The sequence below is a fragment of the Nelusetta ayraudi genome, unplaced genomic scaffold, assembly GCF_046127955.1.
Source record: "Nelusetta ayraudi isolate G7.1 ecotype Tasmania unplaced genomic scaffold, CSIRO-AGI_Nayr_v1 ptg000220l, whole genome shotgun sequence".
Classification (NCBI taxonomy): domain Eukaryota; kingdom Metazoa; phylum Chordata; class Actinopteri; order Tetraodontiformes; family Monacanthidae; genus Nelusetta; species Nelusetta ayraudi.
This window is the reverse complement of record NW_027466269.1, coordinates 206136-229832: the sequence shown is the minus strand read 5'-3', so window position 1 is coordinate 229832 and position 23697 is coordinate 206136. Positions and strand designations below refer to the sequence as shown.

The window sequence follows — 23697 nt, the reverse complement described above, 5'->3', positions numbered from 1 at the left end:
TAAAGGCCAAATGAAGCTGCAAATAACAGTCTTGCATAATCACAGGATTACATGGTTTATATGTACATATATAAGATTTTTCTTTTTTTTTTTCCACCTCCTGCTTACACGGGAGAGACATGAAAGCCAGTGGACGGGTGTTAGAACGTATCACACAAGCTTAGATCAGTGGCGGGAAGTAATCCAGGCAAATTAGGCTCCGCTGTGACACCAGTGGCACAGAAGAGGGGGAAAAAAAACAGCTTCCGGGGGGGGAAATCTGTAAAACCCAGTCCACACACAGAAGTCTATTTTCTTAAGAGCTCACTGGGATATTGTGAAATTCTTTGGACGTAATTCCCCTTTGACTCGGCCCGGCGCCGAGCTGGAAGTTTGGGCGGCAAAAGTTTTGACAGGGTGAAAGCGCGAGAGAGAGAGAGAGAGAGAGAGAGAGAGAGAGAGAGAGAGAGAGAGAGAGAGAGAGCATTCACCGCTTTAAAAAACAACAACCATGGAACCAAATGTCATTCCTGCGTTGCCTTTAATTAACTCAGCTCAGAGGCAGAAGTAGATGCAGCCCTGTTGCTGTTGCTGCTTGAGGAAGAGGAGGGCGCACAAGCGTTCTGTTGATTGAAAACGAAAGAAAAGCGCCAGGCTGCCGTGTCACAGCATCCTCGTGCCTGTTTAACTCCTCCGTGCAGGAAAAGGGCCACCAAGTCCTCCAGGGCCCAAAGTTAAGCTCTTCTTGAGACAGCAGAATTCCTCCAGACACAATTAAGAGACGCAGGGTCCGCTCTTAAGCAGAGGTCATCCGAGCCACGGGGCGGCCGAGCGCCAGCGCACGCTGTTTTCTTCTCGCGGGGCGTATGAGCACATCGTCAGATTAGAGACTTCATGTCACCATGTCAAAGACGAGCGCCGCCGGGCCACCGGGTCGGTCGCCCGCCCGCCCGCCTGCACACCAACAGCTTTCAGAGCTGAGACCGTTTGCGAGGCCCACGCTGCTGCTGTTGCTGCTGCTGCTGCTGCTGCTGCTGCTGCCCACTAGTCTGCTGCATCTTCTCATGAAGTCTCCAGGGTGGAGGGAGCAGAGGGGACCACACACACACACACACACACACACACACACACACACACACGCACAACACTATCGCTCTCATGAATTTGCGAGTAAATGCACCAGAATGAACACGCTTCTGTACAAAAATGTTATGAGGCACTTGTGGGAAAAAAAAAAAATCTCAGCAGCAACAGCACAGTTGCGGGAAACTGAAACGGAAAAAAGGTGGATCAATTATTAACATGATAATAAATGACTGGGGGTCAGGAGGTGGTAGTAACTGTTGACACAGCAACACCAAATGCATGTAAAACGAAAAAGAGTGCATGGTCCTCCTGGTGCAAAGGATTGTGGGGCTGATTGGGCAAAGTAAGTAGCAGTAATTAGCCCTGCCAGCATGGCTGCAAATAATGCTTATTATTGCATCACGCAGCTCAAGAACAAAGGACCCTCCTATTTAGCCGTCCAACAATTCTTTCTGCAGCCGTTTATCAAACTCAACGGCCCAGAGTGGAAATAAATAGATAAATAAAGACTAAATCCCCTGGGCAGAGACCATCTTCCACCTCATCCTGCTCAACTTGGGCTATTGTGCTGCTGAGAGTGTCACCGATGCCTCCTCCCGGCTGTTTGCGGCTTTGATGGTGACTCCCCCCCCCCCCTGCTGAACAACCTCCCCGGAAGGACGCTCGGTGGAGCTGCCGCTGTTTTAATTTTGTGATGAAACGGCATCAGGACGGTCGCGGCGACGGCTGAACCTTTGGCTCTCGTCTCATCCCGTGTCCTGCCCGGCTCTAAGCAGGTCCAGGGTTTGGAGATAAGTGTTTCTCTCTGCAGAGTCGCGCCCATAAGCTTCTTTTTGTTGACGTAAGCTCCGTCCGTCTCTTGGACTCGGACTTGAGATTTTGCAACTGTACCTCTTTTCATCACTTCTTAAGTCGAGGGGATTTGAGAGATTATGTCTGGGGCGCCGCGGTCTTGTTTTAATGTAGGTAATCTCCAGCGGACGCAAATGTAACGGAGGGAAGTTTTGCTTCATTCACTCCGCGGCGCTCTCACTATCACGGTTAAAAGGCGAGATGGCTTCAGCTTGACATTTGGTAAGGCGACAGTCTTATCAGGCCACTGCAGAGAACCAATGCAGGTGTGTGTGTGTCTGGGTCAGTGTACCGGCTGGCCAGTGTGTTTCACTGCGTGTGTCTTTGGTGAAAGCATGACTGGGAGACACAACCTTTTGCCGAAATGTCTGAAGTGACGTTAATGAGCCCTTGCTGCTCTTATCTTAGCCATCCGCACTTAACTCGCCGGGGGGCAGATACAAACTGGAGATTGAGGCTTTAATCGTCGGGCTCTTCACGCTCCTGCACAGCAACACAGCAGCACACACGCACACACGCACCTGCACTGAGTGCAATTGTGTGAATTGTTTGTCTGTGTAAATCTACAATCTTAGCAAAACATGTTTGTTGCCAGAATCTTTTCATGACATTGCACACAAACAATGAGCAGCCACGTTCCAGAGAAGTGAGAAAAGTCCCTCCTGCACTTGCGTTTCTCATCTTTTTTTTTTCAAAGGCGTGCGCTAAAACACACATTTCGTTCTGGCCCTTTGTGAAGCCACTAACAGCAGTTGCGCCTCTCCCAGATTGGTGGCCACATCCCCAGTCAGGTATTAGCTCCGCCCTCCGAGATCGCCCAGTTTTGGTCCGCGTGAAGACATTTGGAGGATCCAACAAGGAGGTGAAAACCAGCGTTGTCGCAGTCAGGAATAGAGCAACGGTCCTAAATAAATAAGGCTGTTTTCTTCAGTGATGTGGGTATGTTAATGATGTGGAACTGCTGCTCAGGTGTTCAGGATGAAAATTAAAAATAGGTAGAAACAGCCGTGGGAGCAGATCTTGAGCGTGTCCAGGTGGGATTTCTCTTTCTCTAATTTAAGAGAACTCATTTCAGTCAGATTCAGGTTTTTGCATGCATTTTAAAACTGATCATCATTGGAGTAAGGCGATACCCTATTAACCAGGTAGACACACTGACTGAGTGCAGTGCAAGTGGTGATGCAGAAACAAACGACAGCAACATCATGGCCCTTTGGTCATGTTTGCACAATGTGCAATTCGATACGCACGTTATGAAAAATCCCGACAGACGTCCTCGGCTGTCAAAGCGTCAGCAGACACGACGAGAGCTGTGATTGAACGGAGAACCCGCACGGTGGTGACTGATCTCCGACAGACCTGAAATCATGGCGCCATTGTGAAAAGGACAATGGTGCCATCAGTCCCCGCCGCTTCCTCATCAGTTACAACTGGGATGAGGGTGGGGGGTGCGGCGGGGGGGCGCTCAGCGAGACCAGAGATGAGACGTGTATTTTCAGGCGACCTCTTCAATCCAGGCGTCAAAACATTTCCGAGTGTGTTTGTAAGAGTTTGCCCATCACGAGGTGACGGACTTCTGAAGCACCTGATGGCAGTGAAGAAGTGTTTTCAGCCACTGGAACGCTCCACTACGACTAATCTACTGGTTGGATTTGGGAGTTAAGAGGGTCCAATGAGAAAAAAAAAATCCAGGCAAGGTAGTTGGATGAACTTTCTGTCTGTTAAGTGGATTGTGTTGAGGCCCCTTGCAACAGATCACGCTGATGCTCTTGTCCTCAACGAGAGTTTGTCTCAGTTGAGGGACACTTCTTTGGCAGAGAGTATCAATGAATTTGGTTTCATCTGTGCCCCACTTTTTCTCCTCGTAGAGTGTCTTCGCTGCACCGCAGAGTTTCACTAAATCGCAGCAGCTCTGCTGAAGCTGCTAAAGTAATGGGTGACCTGCAGGGAGCCGGTTTGTTTTGGCAACCGTTTGGCACCACTTGCAGATGAGCCAGGTAGAGTTGCCAACCGTCCCTTAAGATACAGAATTGTCCCATATTTGACCATGAAATGGTACGTCCAGTTTTGAATGTCCGTATTTCTGAGTTGTCTTGAACGTAAATTAATTTTCGATGCAAACTCACGTTCGGTTTCCATAGAGTTTGCGTTCAAAAACGTCTTCTGCATAGCTGCAGGCAATACCACTGCGCAACCCATACACAACAACTGCGTACTGGCTGCGTAGCTTGCGTGATTTAACACTACTGGCGAGCCACTGGCCTGTGATGGCCATGGCCCCGCGCACTGCGGGACGCCTCATTTATTTTTCTGAAAGTTGGCAACACTAGAGCCAGGTTGCAGACGGACAAGCAGACAAACAGACTCGCAGACAGAACACGCACTAAAGGCGTCTCAGCACGACTGCGACCGGTGCATGTTTTCCCAAACATGAAAGCTCACATCCCGCTACTTTTTCTGCCTGATCCGGGTGACTGTCCAGTGTGTCAGTGACTCAATGCAGACGTCCTTGTTCCCTCATAGCTCTGACTGAGCCGGGGCTAACGCACAGGGACAGGCTGAGTCATGTGGCTGGGGAGGCTCCGCTGGCGCGTTTGCCTGTCTCTTTACCTCACCGCGCCGCCGCCGATGCAGCATGACAAGGGGCCACGGAGGCGCTGCAAGTGTCCCCTTCCTCGGCATGACACCAGATGCCGGAGTTCAAGAACATTACAGTTCTTCTCAGCCCAGCTTGCTCTTCTCACGTGCGACCGGCTATACTGGGAAACAATGAAAAAAAAAAAAGGCTTATCAAGGTTTTTTTGGTTTTTTTTGTATGTTTTCTGCCAATTTTTACATTAAAATGATCCAAACCAGAATGAACTCTCGTCTTTCGGAAGGCGTTTCAAGGCTGATAGCTTGTTGGTACGTCTGTCGAATGTTGTCGTCGTCGTCGTCCCCCCCCCCCCCCCGCAACATCTGGGTTTTAAATTACTTTTTCATAATTCATTCACAGGAGCTCGTCGCCGGTTGGAAAATTGTCACAGCCCTGTAAATTGAGGATTGCAGGACGTCGCTGCAGGCAGTAAGTGGCCTGACTTTTAGTAAAGGCTTGTAAATGTGCGTTTTCAGAGCAGATAATTCTATAAAGCGGTGGTTTAAATGTAGAGTTCCAATATGAAACATTTACAGGGAGCAAGAGAGAGAAAATACAATTATGTAGATATCAGGTTATTTCAAGTCACTTAAAATAAACTGCTCAGCTTAAAGGGATAACAAGTGGACCTGATTCTCCATTGATGACGACTGAAATAATAATTTGGTGTCTTCAGTTCTTTAAACTCCACTGCACTGCAATTCGAGTAGATCCAATCTTTGGATGTTATGCCCCATAATTGACAATAAACAGCTGCAGTCGCTCTGAACCTGGATCTGCTCAGGGCTTGGCGATTCCAACCTGACACCACCGCTGTAATCGGAACGATGTCAGGAGATCAAGAGGAGTGGAAGTCGCCCCGGGGGTGACCTTTCCCCAGGTGGAATCTGCTGATGATAGAAAAAATATATATTTGCAGAGTGATGCAAAAGTCACCTGCTCTCTGCGAAGCGGCTCCTCCTTCAGCCAACCAGCAGTCGGACTGCAGCCCATCGCTTGACAACACCGCCACGGGCATAACAATGACCCGCAATATGCTTTCTCACCATTAGGGGCCACTAAATGCTCCAGACTGAGCCTTTAAATTTGAGGTTTAAATGTTATATTGTGTTTCTGAGCAAATGAAAGATCCCTTTTCTTTAAAAAAAAAAAAAAAAAAAAAAAAGTCTGGAATTTCGAATTAATCACCTGATCTATTTATCTGGCTATCATGAAGGAGAATGCTTGTGTACATGTGAATTCTAAGGTTGTTGTTTTTTTTTAATTATTTTAAATACATTTGCAAAAAATCTCATGTTGTCATGACTTGATGTGAAATTTAAGGGGAAAAAAATGATCCATTTCGAAATAAGGCTGTAAAATGACTAAATGTGCAACAAAAAACAAAGTGAAACGCTCTCAATACTTTTCCCGGATGTGTCCACTGTTTTGATCCCCTCCACTTTTTGAAACGAGGAACATCAAGAAGTAAAAAAAAATCTGGAGTGGAACATCAGCATCAAAAGTCGGACGTCATTTGCGCCCCGCGGACAACAGAGTCGCTCTTAAATTGCCAATGTCTCGATTCAACAGGAGGCTGAATGGTCTGCAGCAACCCCTGATGAATACTGAACTCACAATACCTTCAGCAGGGACCACATGATGGGTTTCATACACATTTCATATTGTGCTGCAACATTGCGGAAAAGCCCTAGCAGGAACTGGAGTTGGAGAATTGGCATTCGCCGTAAACTCTGTACGCATCACTTCAGCAGCAAGCCTGTAACTATGTTGGACTGCATTGTCCCTGTCAAATGAATGACTGACTGACTGAATGAATGAATGAATGAATGAATGAATGAATGAATGAATGAATACTGTAAATAAATGAATAAACGGGTCATCACCCTTAACCAGTGAAAGATTAAGTTCCAGTTCAAAAACAAAATCTACGCAAACTGTTCAAAGAAAAATTCAAACTGTTGAGCTGCAGCTCAGACAGGCCATTTATTCTTTTCTTGGCCTCCTCCGCGGTCACGGCAGCAGTTTTCCCGGCCCTGATGGCGGCAGGCAGGTGGTAATGATGAAAAACTCACTCAGACAGGAGGGTTCCAAAATGTCGAGGCGCCGAGGCGCCGTGGGCTCGGCTCTCTCAACACGATGGCGAGATTATAGAAGTCTTTGCCCCCCGCCGTTGCAAAATTATTGGCCCCGCTCCCGGTGAGAACCCACAACGACACACACACACACACACACACACGCGCACAAACCGCGCGGATTGTCGTCCTGCATCGCTGCACCTTCAGCAAAAAAAAAAAGAAGAGTCTTAACAAGGCAACTCGGGGACTTTCACCTTTTAGCTCGACACCTTTCGGTATTAAAGCCCATTTATATTCAGACGGAGACGTCGCTGCCATTCAGTCGGCCCGAGGCGTTCACACTCGCCGGTTGCAGATATAGTCGTGCCTCCACGCTCTGCCTCTGTCTGGCCTGCGCCCGTGTCTGAGGCGCAAACACTCGGGGCAGGATGGGGGAGGCGGAGGAGGGGAGGGGGAGGAAAGGGCGCGAAAAGGAAATCTCTGCTGAACAGCTGGCTGTAAAGCACTTTAACCCCTCCCCACCCTCACCCACCCTCACCCCGGATCAGGAGGGAGGCAGCCTCAGAGGAGAAACAAAGCAGCGTTGGGAGACTTGTTCACTGTGACCACAGAAACACCGACCGGGTTCTGAGACGCTGCTGCTGCTGCTGTTAGTTACTACTGTTACTGCTGCCGCTGTTGTTACTGCTGCCGCTGTTACTACTGTTGTTACTACTGCCGCTGTTGTTACTACTGCCGCTGCTGTTACTGCTGCCGCTGTTCTTACTGCTGCCGCTGTTGTTACTGCTGCCGCTGTTGTTACTGCTGCCACTGTTCTTACTGCTGCCGCTGCTGTTACTGCTGCCGCTGTTACTACTGTTGCTACTGCTGCCGCTGTTGTTACTGCTGCCGCTGCTGTTACTGCTGCCGCTGTTGTTACTGCTGCCGCTGCTGTTACTGCTGCCGCTGTTCTTACTACTGCCGCTGTTGTTACTGCTGCCGCTGTTGTTACTACTGCCGCTGCTGTTACTGCTGCCGCTGTTCTTACTACTGCCGCTGTTGTTACTGCTGCCGCTGTTGTTACTACTGCCGCTGTTGTTACTGCTGCCGCTGTTGTTACTACTGCCGCTGCTGTTACTGCTGCCGCTGTTGTTACTGCTGCCGCTGTTGTTACTGCTGCCGCTGTTCTTACTACTGCCGCTGTTGTTACTGCTGCCGCTGTTCTTACTGCTGCCGCTGCTGTTACTGCTGCCGCTGTTACTACTGTTGCTACTGCTGCCGCTGTTGTTACTACTGCCGCTGTTGTTACTGCTGCCGCTGTTCTTACTACTGCAGCTGTTGTTACTGCTGCCGCTGTTCTTACTACTGCCGCTGTTGTTACTGCTGCCGCTGTTGTTACTACTGCAGCTGTTGTTACTGCTGCCGCTGTTCTTACTACTGCCGCTGTTGTTACTGCTGCCGCTGTTGTTACTACTGCAGCTGTTGTTACTGCTGCCGCTGTTGTTACTGCTGCCGCTGTTCTTACTACTGCCGCTGTTGTTACTACTGCCGCTGTTGTTACTGCTGCCGCTGTTCTTACTACTGCCGCTGTTGCTACTACTGCCGCTGTTGTTACTGCTGCCGCTGTTGTTACTACTGCAGCTGTTGTTACTGCTGCCGCTGTTGTTACTACTGCCGCTGTTGTTACTGCTGCCGCTGTTCTTACTACTGCCGCTGTTGCTACTACTGCCGCTGTTGTTACTGCTGCCGCTGTTGTTACTACTGCAGCTGTTGTTACTGCTGCCGCTGTTGTTACTGCTGCCGCTGTTGTTACTACTGCAGCTGTTGTTACTGCTGCCGCTGTTGTTACTGCTGCCGCTGTTCTTACTACTGCCGCTGTTGCTACTACTGCCGCTGTTGTTACTGCTGCCGCTGCTGTTACTGCTGCCGCTGTTCTTACTATTGCCGCTGTTGTTACTGCTGCCGCTGTTGTTACTGCTGCCGCTGTTCTTACTACTGCCGCTGTTGTTACTGCTGCCGCTGTTGTTACTGCTGCCGCTGTTCTTACTACTGCCGCTGTTGTTACTACTGCCGCTGTTGTTACTGCTGCCGCTGTTGTTACTGCTGCCGCTGTTCTTACTACTGCCGCTGTTGTTACTGCTGCCGCTGTTGTTACTGCTGCCGCTGTTCTTACTACTGCCGCTGTTTTTACTGCTGCCGCTGTTGTTACTGCTGCCGCTGTTGTTACTGCTGCCGCTGTTCTTACTACTGCCGCTGTTGTTACTGCTGCCGCTGCTGTTACTGCTGCCGCTGTTGTTACTATTGCCGCTACTGCTGCTGTTACTGCTGCCGCTGCTGTTACTGCTGCTGCTGCTGTTACTTCTGCTACTACTGCTACTGTTCTTCTTCTTCTGATTGGCCGCGTCGTGCGACCACCTCCGCTCCTTTGCATAGCCTCCGTGGCCGCATCCTGCATTATGCATCACGGTCGTGTGCAGCAGCAGCTGCAGCCTCAGCCACCCGGCGCGGCCCGGCCCGCTCCGCCCACCACTGGCCCAGTCACTTTGCATTAATGCTGCGCTGGCTTGACGGGAAAAAAAGAAAAAGAAGAAGATGAAGACGAAGACGAAGAAGGAGCCCGCCGAAAACACCACCAGTGGGGGCTTTAGACGGAGCCAAGTGAAGCCACGCAGGCGGAGGAGGAGGGGGGCTGGGAGAGGGGCTCGGGGGTCTGGTGAGGATGGGGGAGGTGGGGGGGGGGGGGGGGGGGGTCCTTGGTGCCAGGATGATGTCACCTTGGCCACCCGCAGGCCTGAATTTTTCCGGCCTTGGCAAGGGCGACATGAATGAGCGACCGGGATTTTTTTCAGTTTCCTGGAGGAAGCAGTGGCGACTTTTGCCGGGAATAACTGACGTGGAAGTGTCTCCGAATGACGGAGGGGCAAGAATTAAATATTAAAGAAACTGTTGGTTTGCAAAAAAAAAAAAGAAGAAGAAGAAAAATGTGACATCACAAAGGGGGACCACAGGTCTAGTGGCCAGGCCACACTCATTCCATGAGGACAAACGTGAAAAACAAAACACTCGACTGTTGGTTTAAAACAGTAGTACTGGGTCATTTATGTTCCGTCCAAGCAGCCATTGTTACAAATGTAGTTCAGTTACATGTGAGTGTGCAGAGAAACTTAAAAAAAATAAAATAAACAGAAACAAAATCACAGTATTTACAGAGCGTAAGAAAATACAGTGACAAATATAAAGTCCATTCATTCATTCTGTGCCAGTTCACGGCGCCGCTCACATTCACGAGTGGATTGTCAAATACATTCTGTTTTCTCCATCTTCATTACACAGGTCGTAGGCGTACAATCACGGCCGCCTCGTCGGTGCCACCTAGCGGCTCCTGACGCTTCACACTCCTAATTTCAAACAAACTCTCGATTTGTGCTTAAAAATCGGCCGACGGTTTCCGACGTCCGACGATTTTCGCTACTCATTTATTTTCACTTACAGGCCTACACATTCGACGCATCATCTCATTCGTTGAGCTCCCATTAAAAGGTGCAACAGTTTCTTCTTCCATGTTTCAGATTGCACCAAATTAAACCGCTTGAACAGCTTTCTTTTTTTCTTTTTGTTTAACCATAAAGACGGTGACCTCGACGGCCTGAGTTAATAAGCGCTACGTTTCCCCTGCTGTGACTTTAGTGTGTGAGCAGTGCTCACAGGAACCCTTCACACCTAAAAGTCATAATAATAATAATAGTTGTAACAACAATAATAATAATAATATTAAACCGCTGTCTGTCAGTGCATGTTGCGTCAGTAATGGAAGGGGCCGTCGCACCTGTCGGCTGCAGCGGCCGAGAGATGCGACTCACGGCTGAATGTGGCTGATGTGCAACCGAGCGGCGTCTCTAAAAACGCTCCCTGGATCCCGGAAAACCTCCCCAACCTCTCTCGCTCTCTCTCGCTCTCCGTTAGGATAAAAGCATTTTTGCGGCAAAGAGCAGCACGCCGCCCAGGCCGGCGGTGGCGGCGATGGCGATGACCCTCACTAACAGGAAGTCCATGGAGTCCTCCAGCCGGGTGTGCAGCCGCAGGACCTGCCTGTGCGTGTCCTCCCTGCTGCCCGAGTTCTCGATGACGTGGTTGGCCAGGCCGCGCTTCTCGTTGAGCGGCATCTGCGCGGCCACGCGCTGCTCGGCCTGCTCCTGGGTCAGGCCGTCCCTCTGCATCAGGCGTGATAGCTGAGTGGCAGGGTCACTGGAGAGGAACAGACAATGGAGGTTAGTTATTTCTGGTGCGGCCGGGGCGCGTCTCGCTCAGGCGCTGGGGGGGGGGGGGGGGGGGGGGGGTGCTGGCGCGGCGGCCGCCACATTAGCGCGCGTTAGCGTTTGTGGACGGAGGTAAATCGGGTCCCCGAAAAACCAAAAAACAAACAAACAAAATAAACTAGGGCGTGAGACCCCTAATTCTGCCTGTTTCCACAATGTCAGATGATTGACAATCACCAAAAACGTCTTTAGGACTCCAGAAAACTGCACAAGTAGCCCTCTGTTTGCAGCCTCCTGCAAAAAACAACGCTGTCTTGGAGCACAGTTGATTCAGGTCGCCCAAAGAAAACAGCCCTTATTCTGCCTGTTTTCAGATCTACAACTCCAATGCAACAACATCTCCAAAACTTCTTCGGATCTCCGAAAAACTGCACAATTAGCCCTCTGCTTGCAGCTTCCTGCAAAAGCAGATGCTGCACATGTTTGGAAGGAGTCAAGAGTAACGCTGGGATCAGAGGGCGGAGCCAACACCAGGCGCCTGGAGGGAGGTATGCTGGTCACAAACCTGGTAGAGGTCTGACTGCCCTATGTGACATCACAAAGGGAGCAGCATTGCAGAACTGCAATTATCATCATTATTATTATTATTATGTATTATTTATTTTTAACTGAAATGCGAGTATAAAAGAACACATTGGCACAGTGAATTTTGCATGTTATGGGACCTTTTAACTTTAACGTTGCAAACCTTCAAGGAAAATCTTAAAGAGGCAGAATTTGAGCTCACCAGTAAACGACGACAGTGTGGTTGAGGAACTGAGTGAGACGCCTGGTTTCAAAGAGGAGGGGCACATCCAGCACCACGTAGCGGTACCCTGAGGAGACCACAGAGCGACAACGGTGAGGCAGAAATTCTGATCAGACTTTTCACACATTTTGCATTCTGCCACGGTGGAACGGGTTATTAATAATGGGCGAGAGCTTTAGACGTTAACATTAATGCGGCTGTGAGAGTCACCTCTGTTTCAAACAACAGCAAATTATCGCTTTTACCTTCCTACTTCTAATTAATATGAAAAGCTCGGAATATTCCTAAAGCTCTTGGGATATTTCACAGCAAACTTTATTTCAAACAATTTAAGAAAAACAAACAAAATTTCAGATAGTGTAAAGAAAATAAAAACAAAGAATTAACAGCAAACTCGTATTCCCACAGAAATACATATACAATTGGTTCACTTAAAAATATTAATACTTATGTCTTTTATTTTTGATTGTTTTTCTTTTCTCTCTGAGCCAGACTCTGCAGTCGCTCACCTTTCAGGAAGTAGAAGAGAATCTCCTTCAGCATGGCTTTGTGGATCTCTGGGTGAGTGATGGAGTTCAGCAGCCTCCTCTTCTCCTCGCTGGCAAAAATGAGCTCACCGAGCTTCTGCCGGTCGATCTCGCCGTTTTCCAGGAGGATCTCCGGCCCGAAGTGGTAGACGATTCTGGAGTAGGCCCGAGAGTGCGGCTCCACCACTGCTCTCCCGCCACGAGGACAGAGAGGAAGATCCTGTATTATTCTCTGACCGCAAGAGTTACACAATCCAAAAGAAAAACAAAACAAAACCACCCAAAAGACCAGCACAAGGAAACGGAATGTTTAGCCCTCTGTTAGAAGCCTTCAGTTAAACTTCAAACCTTTCCTGCCAAAACTGCCATTTTGCCAGACATTCCACATGTTCAGAAGGGGACAAAAACAAAGAGATGTTGGAGGGCAGAGCCAACATCTTCGGAAAGGTAATAGTACCCTTTATGACATCATAAGGGGGACCCTTTTTCCAGAAGCACACACTTCAGAGTGCTAGAGAATCAGATTGATATCAGAAAACATTTGAAGGTGATTTGCTGAAGTAGGTTTTTACAGATTTCTACAGGTAAATATTTAGATTGTGAAACATTTATTCACTCACAGACACTTGGACTTTAAAGAGCGTTGACCTACATCAGATCATCCCACAACTACATGTGCAATTTTATATGTCATCCAAGCTGTTTTGGATTTGTAGGCTTCTTAAGTACTGTACATGTTGTTTATACTTTTTTTTTTTTTTTACATGCAAAGAAAAACAAAATCAAAAGCACTTGCAAATTGAGCTACCTCACAGAGTGACAACATAAAATCTGAGATCGCTACTTTTTCTCCTCACTCCGACTACACAGCTGCTTTAAACGGCAAACTGCCACATTGTGGAACAGTGAAGGCTCATCTTGTCTTATCTTAAGTGAAACATTTAACAAGTGGTCCGAACTTTTTTTTTTTTTTCTTCCAAATGCCCTTTCACTTGTACAGCATGTCGCAGTGTGCTGGTCACCTACGTCTGTGACCTTTCTGTCTCCCAACACAAAAGTACAGCATCGCCCCTGCAGTCAGCGTGGCGGACAGACGTCATGATTCATGCTCCCTCTCCAAGCGTTTGTCTTAATGAAGGTCCTACAGGCCTGAGCCTCTTCATGTCCGCTTCAATAATATAATAAACACAATCACACCAAGCGCAGTTTAGGGGGGGGCGGCACGTGGGCAAACATCAACGTTTCATTTAGACGATGTCTTCTGGTGAGAAAGATCAGCTGGAGGACCGTTATGACTTTGGAGAGAGGGGGGCGGGGGGGGGGGGGGGGTTGTATAGAAAGCATGAGTGTGCGTTTTGGGCGCGGGCGAGTGTGCTGGATTCACAAACCTTTCCTAGCAACGACATCAGCATCGATAATAGGGCACCCGAGCTCCCGCAGCATGGAAGACACGGTGCTTTTCCCCGAGGAAATACCTCCCGTCAGCCCCACCAGGAACATCCTGCAGCAACACAGAGGGGAGACATGAGTGTGCAAGATGTATTCGAGGAATGGTACTAAATGGAACAGACTGCACATATGTGTCATCTATGTTTCATTAGTTAATGACCGTTTATATATCGGTAAAGAGCGAACGAAATGAGGGATTCAACACAGCTGCACAATGCAAAAGAGACTTTTATGTGTTTGCAATTTGATTTTATACCACTAATTGGAACTAAAGCTTGCAGGCCTTTAGAAGACAGGGATCAGGTTTGAAAGGTCTGTCACTTAGAAGACGTACATCTAAATAGTATAATAACTGACAGGAGAGACAGCAAAATAGTATGAAAAGGTAAATGTGGCAACAAAACAGAAATTGATTAGAAATCAGATACAACTTAACCGAACTTAATGTAAATGGACATCCTTATAAACATAGATTGAAAGTACAACTGTTTTGTTTTTATTCATAATGCGTTTTCATATCAATATAGCTACACATGTACTGTATTTTCCCTTTGACGCCGCTATAGTTCTAAAAACTAAAACTGTCACTGAGCTCTGCTAATTAGGGAATATTGAGCTTTTAAAAACACGCCCCCTGTGGTTGAGGTACAGCACTACACTTTAGCCGGAGTACTTTATGTACAACTTCTGACAGAACACCAAACTTATAAAGCTTATGTGATGAAGTGTGGTCTAATTCCCTACATTGAATATCAGTGATTCTTCGAAATGATCAAATACAAACGAGTCGCCAAAAACTGCCAGAACAATTATTTCAGCTTCGATCTGTGACTTGGACCATCAAAAACATGGAACAAACAGGTGACACACGTTTGAAAATACCTCGTTCAGGTTTGATAAGGCCCGAATCAGCTGGAGGTACGGCAGAAATCAGAGCGGAGCCGCACAGAAAGAGGCGACTGGAGTAAACAACCCGGGGGGCTGCTAACAAGCTAACGACGTTAGCGCCAGTCTTCTTCTTTCAGGTCAGGGCGACGAAAAATGTCAAGACGGAGGAGGGCGTGCCCATGTTCGCCCCGTCAGACTCGACACGCAACCGAACGAGAAAAGCTCGAAACGCCTGTGGTACAAATTTAGAAAAGTTCCCGTGGGGAGGTGAGCGTTATTCAAGAGAATGCTAGCGACCTAGACTTTCCGACTGGCAGGTGTTACTTTTAAAATGGTCCGACATTTTTAGCCCCTCAGTGTTGGTTCCGTCCTACGACCCAACCCTATTTTAGTTCAAGTTGCTTGTAGCAATTTTTCTGTTTGTTTACAAAGCTGTAATGAAGCTTTGTAATCGAAAGGCATTATGTCAGGAAATGTCTGCCAAAGTTATCCAAATCTCAATAAAATTACGATTTAAAGGGTAATAAAAAGAGTTTACTTACTTAGCTGGTCACCATTAAAGCATTACAAATGAAAAGAGAAATCAAAACCAACAGCATTTGCAAATCCTTAATGAGGTATTCTATTTCAACATTTTAGTGTATTAAACTCCGCACGTTTATACAAGATTCCCTGTAAAATATTTTCCAACAATAATCTGTGTCTCCATCCTGTCAGCAACCTTTTCTGCTTGCCTACTTTTCAGACAGCAAGCCAGGATGGCATACTTCCCGAAAACACAGGCCAGGAAACCAGTCCTTTGTGACGTCACAAAGGGCAAGTTACTGACAACGCCTCTGCCAGGTGTTAGCTCCGCCCTCTGAGACCAACATTTTATCGTCTTTTTCCCAAACGTGTGGAAACTTCTCCCCAAAGTTTTGGCACAGCAGGAATTTAAAACCCAGGGGGTTTTGTAGGAGGCTGTAAACAGAGGGCTAAAACATGGTGTCTTCTGGAGGCCTCTGGATTTTTATTTGGAAATTCACTCATGCAAGTTTCATGCATTGTCAAGAAGGTAGAATATGAGACAACAAACACCCAATTGTTTTAACACTAATGCAACCGCTAACTGTTTAAGAAATGCTGCAGGCATTAGGCTTTGAAAATATGAAAAGATGTTTTAAATAAAAACATTTTCTTGGGCCAAAGTCATGATAAAAATTTTCCAGTAAAAAAGAAAAATTTCAAGCCATTCTATTTTTTATTTTTTACAATAATAAAGATACTTATCCTACTTGACAAATGTTCCATCTTTAAAATAAACAGACATATTTTGGTCTGAAAAAACGTTCTTGGCACTTAAAAAAAATAATTAAATTAATATGAGCATATAACCAGTAAGTCCATTCTCCAGTGAGGAAACATCAACCTTCTGCCTTTTGATCTGCACCTCCTGCTGGCCGGTCTGCAGGGACGTCGTCGCCGGGAGGAGGGTTCTGAACATGTTTGGACCTCTTCGCTCTCTGGATCGTTTCCTCTCCGTTTTCACCTCCCTCCAGCTGCAGCCTGCCTCTCTTGACAAAGTGGTTGATCCTGGACTCCAGGCTCTCGCAGCAGGGACGCTCCAGCAGCGGACGGTAGTTCTTCTGCCTGGTGCCCTCCACCAGCCAGCAGTGACCCGATGACGTTCCTCCTGTGGACCAGAGTCGGAAAAACATTCACGTAGGAATAAATGCCATCGGATGTCGAAGTTGCGATACGAAATTGTATTCATCCAAAGCTAGTTGAAATAGAACTAAACCACTTGAGCGTTTCGCAAGAGTTCCATGTCAGAAACACAACATTGGAACATTTCTGGTAACAGAGGTCGATCCTATGGATTTGCATGCATTTTCTGGCGTGTATTTGGCCAGTGCAGAGGCATTAGCTTCAAATTATTTAAAACCAGTGGCAAGGCAGCTGTTGCTGTTTCCGATGGGCAGGAGGATGCGGAAACATTCACAGGCACAAGAGCACACCAGCGCAGCCAGTCTGGTTTTGTAGACAACAGTACAGAAAGGGCTCAACATCAAGAGACGGAGAGGCTGCGTGATGTGGTGCTGCGTCCCAGAAGTAATAACGCCACTGGAGCTTCACAAACTGTACTGGTGAGTCTTGTGGAAACTCAGCTGAACAATGCTGCGTGCGTGTGTGTGTGTGTGTGTGTGTGTGTGTGTGTGTGTGTGTGTGTGTGTCTCTAAACTGGAGACCACAGCTACCAGATTCTTTGTCTGTTCTAAACTCTTCTTGTTTGAATGTTCAATCAATATAGAATTTGTTGAAAAAAAAATAGCTCGAATGATCTGCAGAAAACCTGACCAGAGCCTCCATTGACACAGTGGATTTTATTTTTCTTTGAGGGCAAACTGCCCCTTTAAATACCCACCGACCGCCTCCAGACCCTGGATCATGGCGTGGAGGACGTGGCTCCTGACTGCACTCTGGGTCCAGTGCTGCTGCAGCGTGGACAGGACGTGGTTCACCTCGTCGCCGTCCCGCTGCCAGCTCAGGCCTTCAAAGCTGCAGTCGTACAGCACCAGCGGGTAGTCTACAGCCATGCTGCAAAACAAGGACAGGATCGCAATCAACATTGAACAATGTAAGCTGGACGCGGAAAAATGCAGACGCTCCGTCTACCTGTACTGAGGCTTCCTGGGGTTGCTCTCCACATCCAGCAGCTGATCGATAATCTCCGGAGCCTCCAGGTTCTGCCCAATCAGGAGAAGCAGCGCCATCATGCATCGCACCTGCAAAGGCAAAGGAAACGGGGGTATTTTTGTCAAAAGAAAACCATCAAAACAGGATGAGGACGAGGAGGACGTGGAAGCCAGACTCTCTCTGTACCTGGTGGTAGAGGAAAGCCAGTCCCGTGATCTCAAACATGAAGATGTCACACTGGGCGGTGCCGCAGGTCTGCTGAGGCGCCACAGGCTCCACCGCCGCCGACAAAATGGTCCTCTCGAACTGCAGGACGCCGTTGCCCACGTCCATTTTGCAGACGTTGCGGAAGTCGTGCGTGCCCTCGTACCTGTTGGCCGCAGAGACGCCGCCCCCAAGTGGTTCAAATTTAATAAGCCAAGACGCCCGAGCCAGGTGGTCACACTCATTTTCACTGACAACTTTTCCATGACTTTTCTATGAAATTTCCACGACCTTACTGCAACCTATAAATATAGAATTTTCATACTTAAAAGGCATGTGCACCTTTGCTAATTACCTTATGGTACAATAATACAGACACAGTATTTGTGGAAGGTAGAAAAACAAACAAATCCTGCCAGTTCACAATGGATACGGTCAAATTTTTGGGATTTTCCCCAAAACTTTGATTGGTTTCAGAAAATTCCATGACTTTTCCACGCCTGGAAAGTGGCAATTGCAAATTCCATGACTTTCCAGATTTTCCATGACCGTGGGAACCCCTACCGAGCTGATCGGGCTCACCCACCTTTTGGCCGCAGCCGCCATCGAAGCCACATCCAGCGACCCCCGAGGGAAGTAGTATCGGTACGTGCGCGTCTGGCAGTCAAAGCGTGCGCTGAAGCCTTCGGCCGCCGGCGCCCAGTCCAACACCCTGATGTCCCGCGGGAGGACTCTGTTCAGCATCTTCACGTAGGGGAGCTCAGGGACGGCGGCGCCTTTGTTTTTGGCACCGCCGTCTGCGTTTTCAGGCAGCGTGACGCCCAGACCGCCGCAGAACTGCGTGGAGCGCAGGTCTATGGTGATGACCTGGGAGAAGGAGAGAAATCAGAGGTGTTTGTGTGCAAGGATTCCCTACATATGTATATAAACACAAAGAGTCAGTCAAAATAATGGATATACACATCAGGAAAAGATAAAGTTGCATAAATATTTCAATAGGAAATTTATTCAGACATCATGAGATTACACGAGACATCACAAGCTACTGGTGGCCTCTTCAATTACAAGAGGCGCTTAAAGTGGTTTTCTTTTCCCGATGTGCATATACATTATTTTGGGAGACTCTCGATGTGTCTCAATTCAGGGTCTGCATCCTTGAAGTGCGCATTTTGAAAGGAAGTTGTGTCATCGCACTGCGCGAAGGCTTGTTCCAATTCCCAAGGGTGCTTAGGACGCTCAAAATGCGCACTCGGAAATACGCACTTGTTTTAGCCGATTCCAAGGATGCACCGCTACTATCCTTCGCGTACTTGTGTATCCCATGATGCTTTGCATGCTGCTGCAAAGCATCGTAGGATCCTGGGAAGTCAGCTGAAATTAGCGGCATGTACTGGTTAAGACACGACGTACAGATTTAAGTATTGAAGTTTCACATAAAGTATCCAGTTTTTAACATAGGATTTTACTTATTTGATCATCCAACGGCATCGTTAGATGGCTAGCCAAAGGTTAGCTTGATACTATAAAAACGTCACTTCCGGGGTTGGCCAGCCGGAGGGAACGGCGGTGACGAAACGAGGAAATACGCCGAAGGCTAGACCGTCCCGAGTGGTGACCGGGGAGGCGGGGTTTGGTCCGTCCTTCTAGGCTGGGTACTCGAAGAACGCTTCTTTCAGACGGAGGACACACGGTCTGAAGGGTGCAGACCCTGAATTGAGACACAGCATCTGTTTGTCACAGTCTATCTCCAGTAGCCAACCTGGGAGAAGGCGCTGACTCCTTTATCAGTGCGACCACACCGGTGGTAGTTGGAAGTCTCTCTGCCTTGGATGAGCCGCGTCTTCAGCAGAGCTTCAAACAGTCTGGCCTCCACCGTGTTGTCCGTGTTGTCCTGGACGGCGAACCCCTGGTAGAACCACCCCAGGTAGGCCAGCCGGACGGCCACGTGGCGCCGGGGGTGGGCAGAGAAGTCAAAGGGACGCTCTTTCCCTCCCTTCTTGCTCTTCTTGCTGTTGCCAGGAGGCTGCGGACTGGTGGTCAAGCTCTGCTCCAGCTCAGTCTGGCCGCACTCCTTCAGCTGAGCCCTGAGCTTCTGCACCTCCGCTTCCAGCTCCTTGACTCGCTGAACCAAACACTCTGACATCCTGCAGTGCAAAAAGAAATAGTCAGCATTAAACCTTAACATGAATCTTTTTTCTCACGGTGTCATAAGTTATATTGTTGACTAACTTTCTATAAAAAAAAATAAAATAAATAAAAGGGCCAGAAAAGCAAGACTTTCTGTTAAAACAAAGTTTTTAGCTTCGATCTTAAACTAACGCACTGTTTGATCTTCCGCGTGTTTGGAAGGGAACAAAAACAAAGCAGTGTGAGAGTCCCAGGGTCAATGGGGAAATGGGATGTTTACTAGCAAGATGCGGCAACGCGTCCTACCTGTAAGTCATGCGGAATGTGGAACGACGAGAAAAACGTTACTACGGGTTTATCTGTAGTGTCGTCGTTACAGTCGTTGTATTTACCTCCAACGTGACTCCTGTCTTCAGGCCGAACCAGAGTTTTCTCGGTGGGTTTTCAGCGTCGCTGCCACACGCGTTACTTCTTCCCTCCACGATTCAAGTCGGACTCATTTAGAGAACGGACTTACTTCCGGTAAAGCGTGTTTGGGAATTGCAGTTCCGTTCATCATGACAGGACAACTGTGTGTGTGTGTGTGTGTGTGTGTGTGTGTGTGTGTGTGTGTGTGTGTGTGTGTGTGTGTGTGTGTGTGTGTGTGTGTTGAACAATAAAAAAGAAAACCTGTTCACATTTTCTTTGTAAGTCAAAAAGAAAGTGGAGGGAAAAATATTCCTCAGACTAAAGTCAGAGACTTGTCGTATTAATGCAGCATGTAACTTACAAATTGTCAGCTGAGTTCTTCATTTTAAATAGCTCATGTCTACCCACAAGTGCACCGTGCACATCCCACCGGCACCTTCAACAGGTGGAAAGGTTACAAATTACTGGCAGCAAATAGACCCAAAGACGGTTGGGGTCTGGTCTGATAAACGGGAAAAAGTGTATTTTCCTTCCTGGGGCAAGCGGAATGAGACAAACTTCATTATCACCGGTGTCATCCCCGGCCTTTTTTAAAATGTCTGTATTACCATGAGCTCATGAATTCACTCATGCAGGTGGTTAAAAGGTGACAAGTCACCCAATTTAAATTCATTTTTTTCTTTCTTATTTACACGCACCTGGATTTTATCACCAAGTAGACAAGACTTGAAATTATGTTTATTTGCCAAACTGCAATTTATTTAATTATACATTTAGGATTTTATATCTTACTTCCACTTTCTTATCATTTTTGCCTGACCAACAATACAAACACACTCAATCAGTGCAGGAAAACACGATTTGTGCGTGCAGATGCCTGGACAAAGGAACGCTCCCAGCCACAGCTCAACATGTGAAGTGTCTCACTGGTGGATCTCACCCGCTGGCTCCCAGCATCCCTCCGGGGATCTGGGCTTCTCGACCGCCACGTCTCCAGCAAGATGAAAGAGCACGAAAGCCGACCCAGCTTTGTGAGCTGGCTGAGGGCCGAGGACCCGAGGCTGCAGCGCGACACTCCCAGTCACCGCACCGAGTGAGCGGCCTGCACTCTTCTGGCGCGCCTCCAGAGAGTGGCCACTTCTCCTCCAGAGAGTCTGTTCACGTTTCCTCCTGCAAACTGGGGCTTTCTGTGCAGCGACCAGGGGCGACCGGGCGCTGACCGGCCTTGTCGCCCCTGTCAAGTTCACTTTATGGACTTCAGTGGTGATCATTTCACTGTCTTCTGCAGGGTGAGGGGTACGACCAGAGGAGGGCGCTATTTAACTTCTTTGTCTCGTCTCTTTTTAACATAGTAAATTTAAATTGTCCCCTTGCAAACAATCATCTAAATGTGACGGATTTTTGAAGATTTGAAGAGTTTCTTCTAAAAGAAATAAAATCAAAGAATGATGGCTGAATTCCGATGCAAAAATGAGAGTATAAAAACGGCCATTTGACCCCTTTAATAAACCACTGATTGGTTTGGCAGCTGGTGTGCATCACGCGTGTTTGGGAGCAGCATATCGGACCACTCTGTGACGTCTATGGAATTTGTGGGAACGGGAAGTGAAATAATGACCATAATTAGAATTCTCAGTAACTGCGAAGGCAACAATGTCCGTCCCAGTCTTTGCGTGTCCTGTTTTGCATTCTTGAGAAAGATTCCCTAGATTTCCGCCAGATAATGCAAAAATTCCTGGAAGTCAACTTTGTTAATTAAATTGTTGATTTTCAATATTATTAAGAGAAAATTGTCAATGAAACTGACAATAAAGTCCAACTCTAAGTCTTTCTTTTATCATTTTTGTTGTTATTATTATTATTTTACCTTATTTGGTGCTTTCAAAAGTATGAGCCAGTGTTTTTCTCACTGGCTAGTGATGACGTTTGTCTCTTTGATGCACCATGTGTTTGACGTGAACTGTGTCTCTTTTGTGTATAATATATAAATAAAAACAGCCATGGAGAATTAAAAATGATTCTCCATGGCTCCAATTCATCCATCCATTCCAATGATTGTGAAAGGATTTTTGTTTTTAATCGGTCATTTGCGGGTATCTGTGCTAAAACATTAGTGGTCAACCAATGAAGCCGCTCTTGCATAATTTACATATTTGGGACAAATTTTGTGACAAAAGCCAAAATGTCACAGATAAAATGATATTTTGAGAGAAGAAAATGAGGCTTATCAAACAACAGACAAACCCACTTTGGAAAGAACCTAAAAAGATGCACCTTAAATATGAGTGACATAATTTACAAAAGTATCTCGCTTATTCCCCGTTCCAGATGTCTTTTATGACGTGACTTCCTCCAGCACACGGTCCCAGAGAGCAGCTTCAACATTTCACTTTCAACAGCGACAGCATGTGGTCCCATTTTAAAACAGTTTATTACCTGTGTAAACTATTATCCCAGGGCTGGGTGAGTTTGAGCAGGGGGTTGGGGTGTTACAGTGCAGAGTGTTCACGCTCTAGTGTGTGTTGAGCAACATTTGAGTCTCATCCCGCCGTCGCCGTCCATCAGATTATGGTTAAGCCTTCGCAGACATCTCCTCCATTAGCCCGCACTGCGTCGAGATCCGAGCCAAGAAGCCTGCATCCCTCCTCCTCCTCCTCTTCCTCCTCCTCCTCCTCCTCCTCTTCCTCCTCCTCCTCAACATATGCTTCTACTTTCGCCTTTGCATACCACTGTGTGTGTAACAGCTTCCTTGCATTGTTGCCTCAACCACTTCTGAGTGAAACATGTCCATTTAAAGCCACAACATCACCACTGCGGCTCATTTCAGGGTCGCGGGGGACGGGGGGGCGGGGGGGAAGTATTATGCAACCACTTGTATTTGGCTAAACAGCACAAGCGTGGCACAAAGCAGTAACATCTCTCATCCCACTGCTTCGGTTTAGCCTCAGTGGTTTGTATACATAAAGCACAAGTGCAGTCAAAAATATTTAGATTATGTTTCATTTTTGTTGGTCTAAAAAGTGCGCTCCTGTTTCGCCTGCACTACATCTGTGTGCGCTGCAAACTGACAAGAAAGTCTAACTTTGATTTTGATTGAATTCAAAGTTAAAGTTCGACAATTTTAGCCCTGTGTTTACAGCGTCCTGCAAAAACCGATGCTTTGTTGGACCTTTCACACGTTTGGAAGGCTACAAAGACAAGGTGATTCCCGGAGGGTGGCGCCACTAGCCGGTATCGATGAGTGCGAGAGCAGCGGAAGAGTGAAAGGATTCTCTCCGGTGCATGGAAGGTGGGCGTGTCTACCTGTGGTTAACGTGTGGAGCCTCGGCCATGTGGGCCACTTATGTGACATGCAGCAAATACCTCTGCGTCACCGATGCTAAAAAGGTTCATGTCTGAGCAGCAATCCATATCTCTGCTAGTTAAATCTAACGTGATGCTGCGGCTGTTTTCGCTCAGCCTGCGTCATCCTGCTGGCCTCACACCCGACTGTTCGTTTGTGGCTTTTGTATTTGGGTCACGTTTCTGGATTAGCAACCGTCAGGTTGCGGGTTGGATTCCCACAAGCGGCGCTTCCCCGTGCGTGCGTGGCTTCTCTGCAAGCCCCTCCCACAACCCCAACACGTCAGGCTAATTTGCAGCTCTATTGTTGTTGTTAGAATTGTCCCGAGTTGTGAGTGTGTGTGATTGTTTGTCTCTCCTTTGTGATGAACTGGGTTGTGACCCCAGCTGGGACAGACTCCAG

General features: G+C 47.6%; 2 protein-coding genes across 2 annotated transcripts; both read right to left on the bottom strand.

The window, feature by feature from the left end:
* Positions 1–9679: 9679 nt before the first annotated feature.
* Positions 9680–14852, bottom strand: dcakd (dephospho-CoA kinase domain containing). Its single transcript, XM_076016209.1, has 5 exons — positions 14532–14852; positions 13589–13701; positions 12183–12386; positions 11653–11740; positions 9680–10854 (listed from the first exon to the last, which is right to left on the bottom strand). Exons 2-5 carry the CDS (start codon positions 13698–13700, stop codon positions 10569–10571), a joined length of 690 nt encoding a protein of 229 aa, XP_075872324.1. The 5' UTR covers position 13701; positions 14532–14852; the 3' UTR covers positions 9680–10568.
* A 903-nt stretch (positions 14853–15755) lies between these two features.
* On the bottom strand, positions 15756–20086 carry pus3 (pseudouridylate synthase 3). The gene is made up of 7 exons (XM_076016208.1): positions 19937–20086; positions 19177–19561; positions 18004–18284; positions 17400–17583; positions 17193–17302; positions 16942–17114; positions 15756–16209 (listed from the first exon to the last, which is right to left on the bottom strand). Exons 2-7 carry the CDS (start codon positions 19558–19560, stop codon positions 15941–15943), a joined length of 1401 nt encoding a protein of 466 aa, XP_075872323.1. The 5' UTR covers position 19561; positions 19937–20086; the 3' UTR covers positions 15756–15940.
* Positions 20087–23697: the final 3611 nt, after the last annotated feature.

Coding starts and splice junctions, on each gene's coding strand:
- dcakd (XM_076016209.1), bottom strand. CDS start 13,700: ATGTTCCTGGTGGGGCTGACGGGAGGTATTTCCTCGGGGAAAAGCACC. Junction 12,387..13,588: donor TGATGTCGTTGCTAGGAAAG/GTTTGTGAATCC, acceptor GCGGGAGAGCAG/TGGTGGAGCCGCACTCTCGG. Junction 10,855..11,652: donor CACACTGTCGTCGTTTACTG/GTGAGCTCAAAT, acceptor GTTCCTCTCCAG/TGACCCTGCCACTCAGCTAT.
- pus3 (XM_076016208.1), bottom strand. CDS start 19,560: ATGTCAGAGTGTTTGGTTCAGCGAGTCAAGGAGCTGGAAGCGGAGGTG. Junction 17,584..18,003: donor ATGGCGGCTGCGGCCAAAAG/GTGGGTGAGCCC, acceptor TGCGGCCAACAG/GTACGAGGGCACGCACGACT. Junction 16,210..16,941: donor CCAGGGTCTGGAGGCGGTCG/GTGGGTATTTAA, acceptor TCTGGTCCACAG/GAGGAACGTCATCGGGTCAC.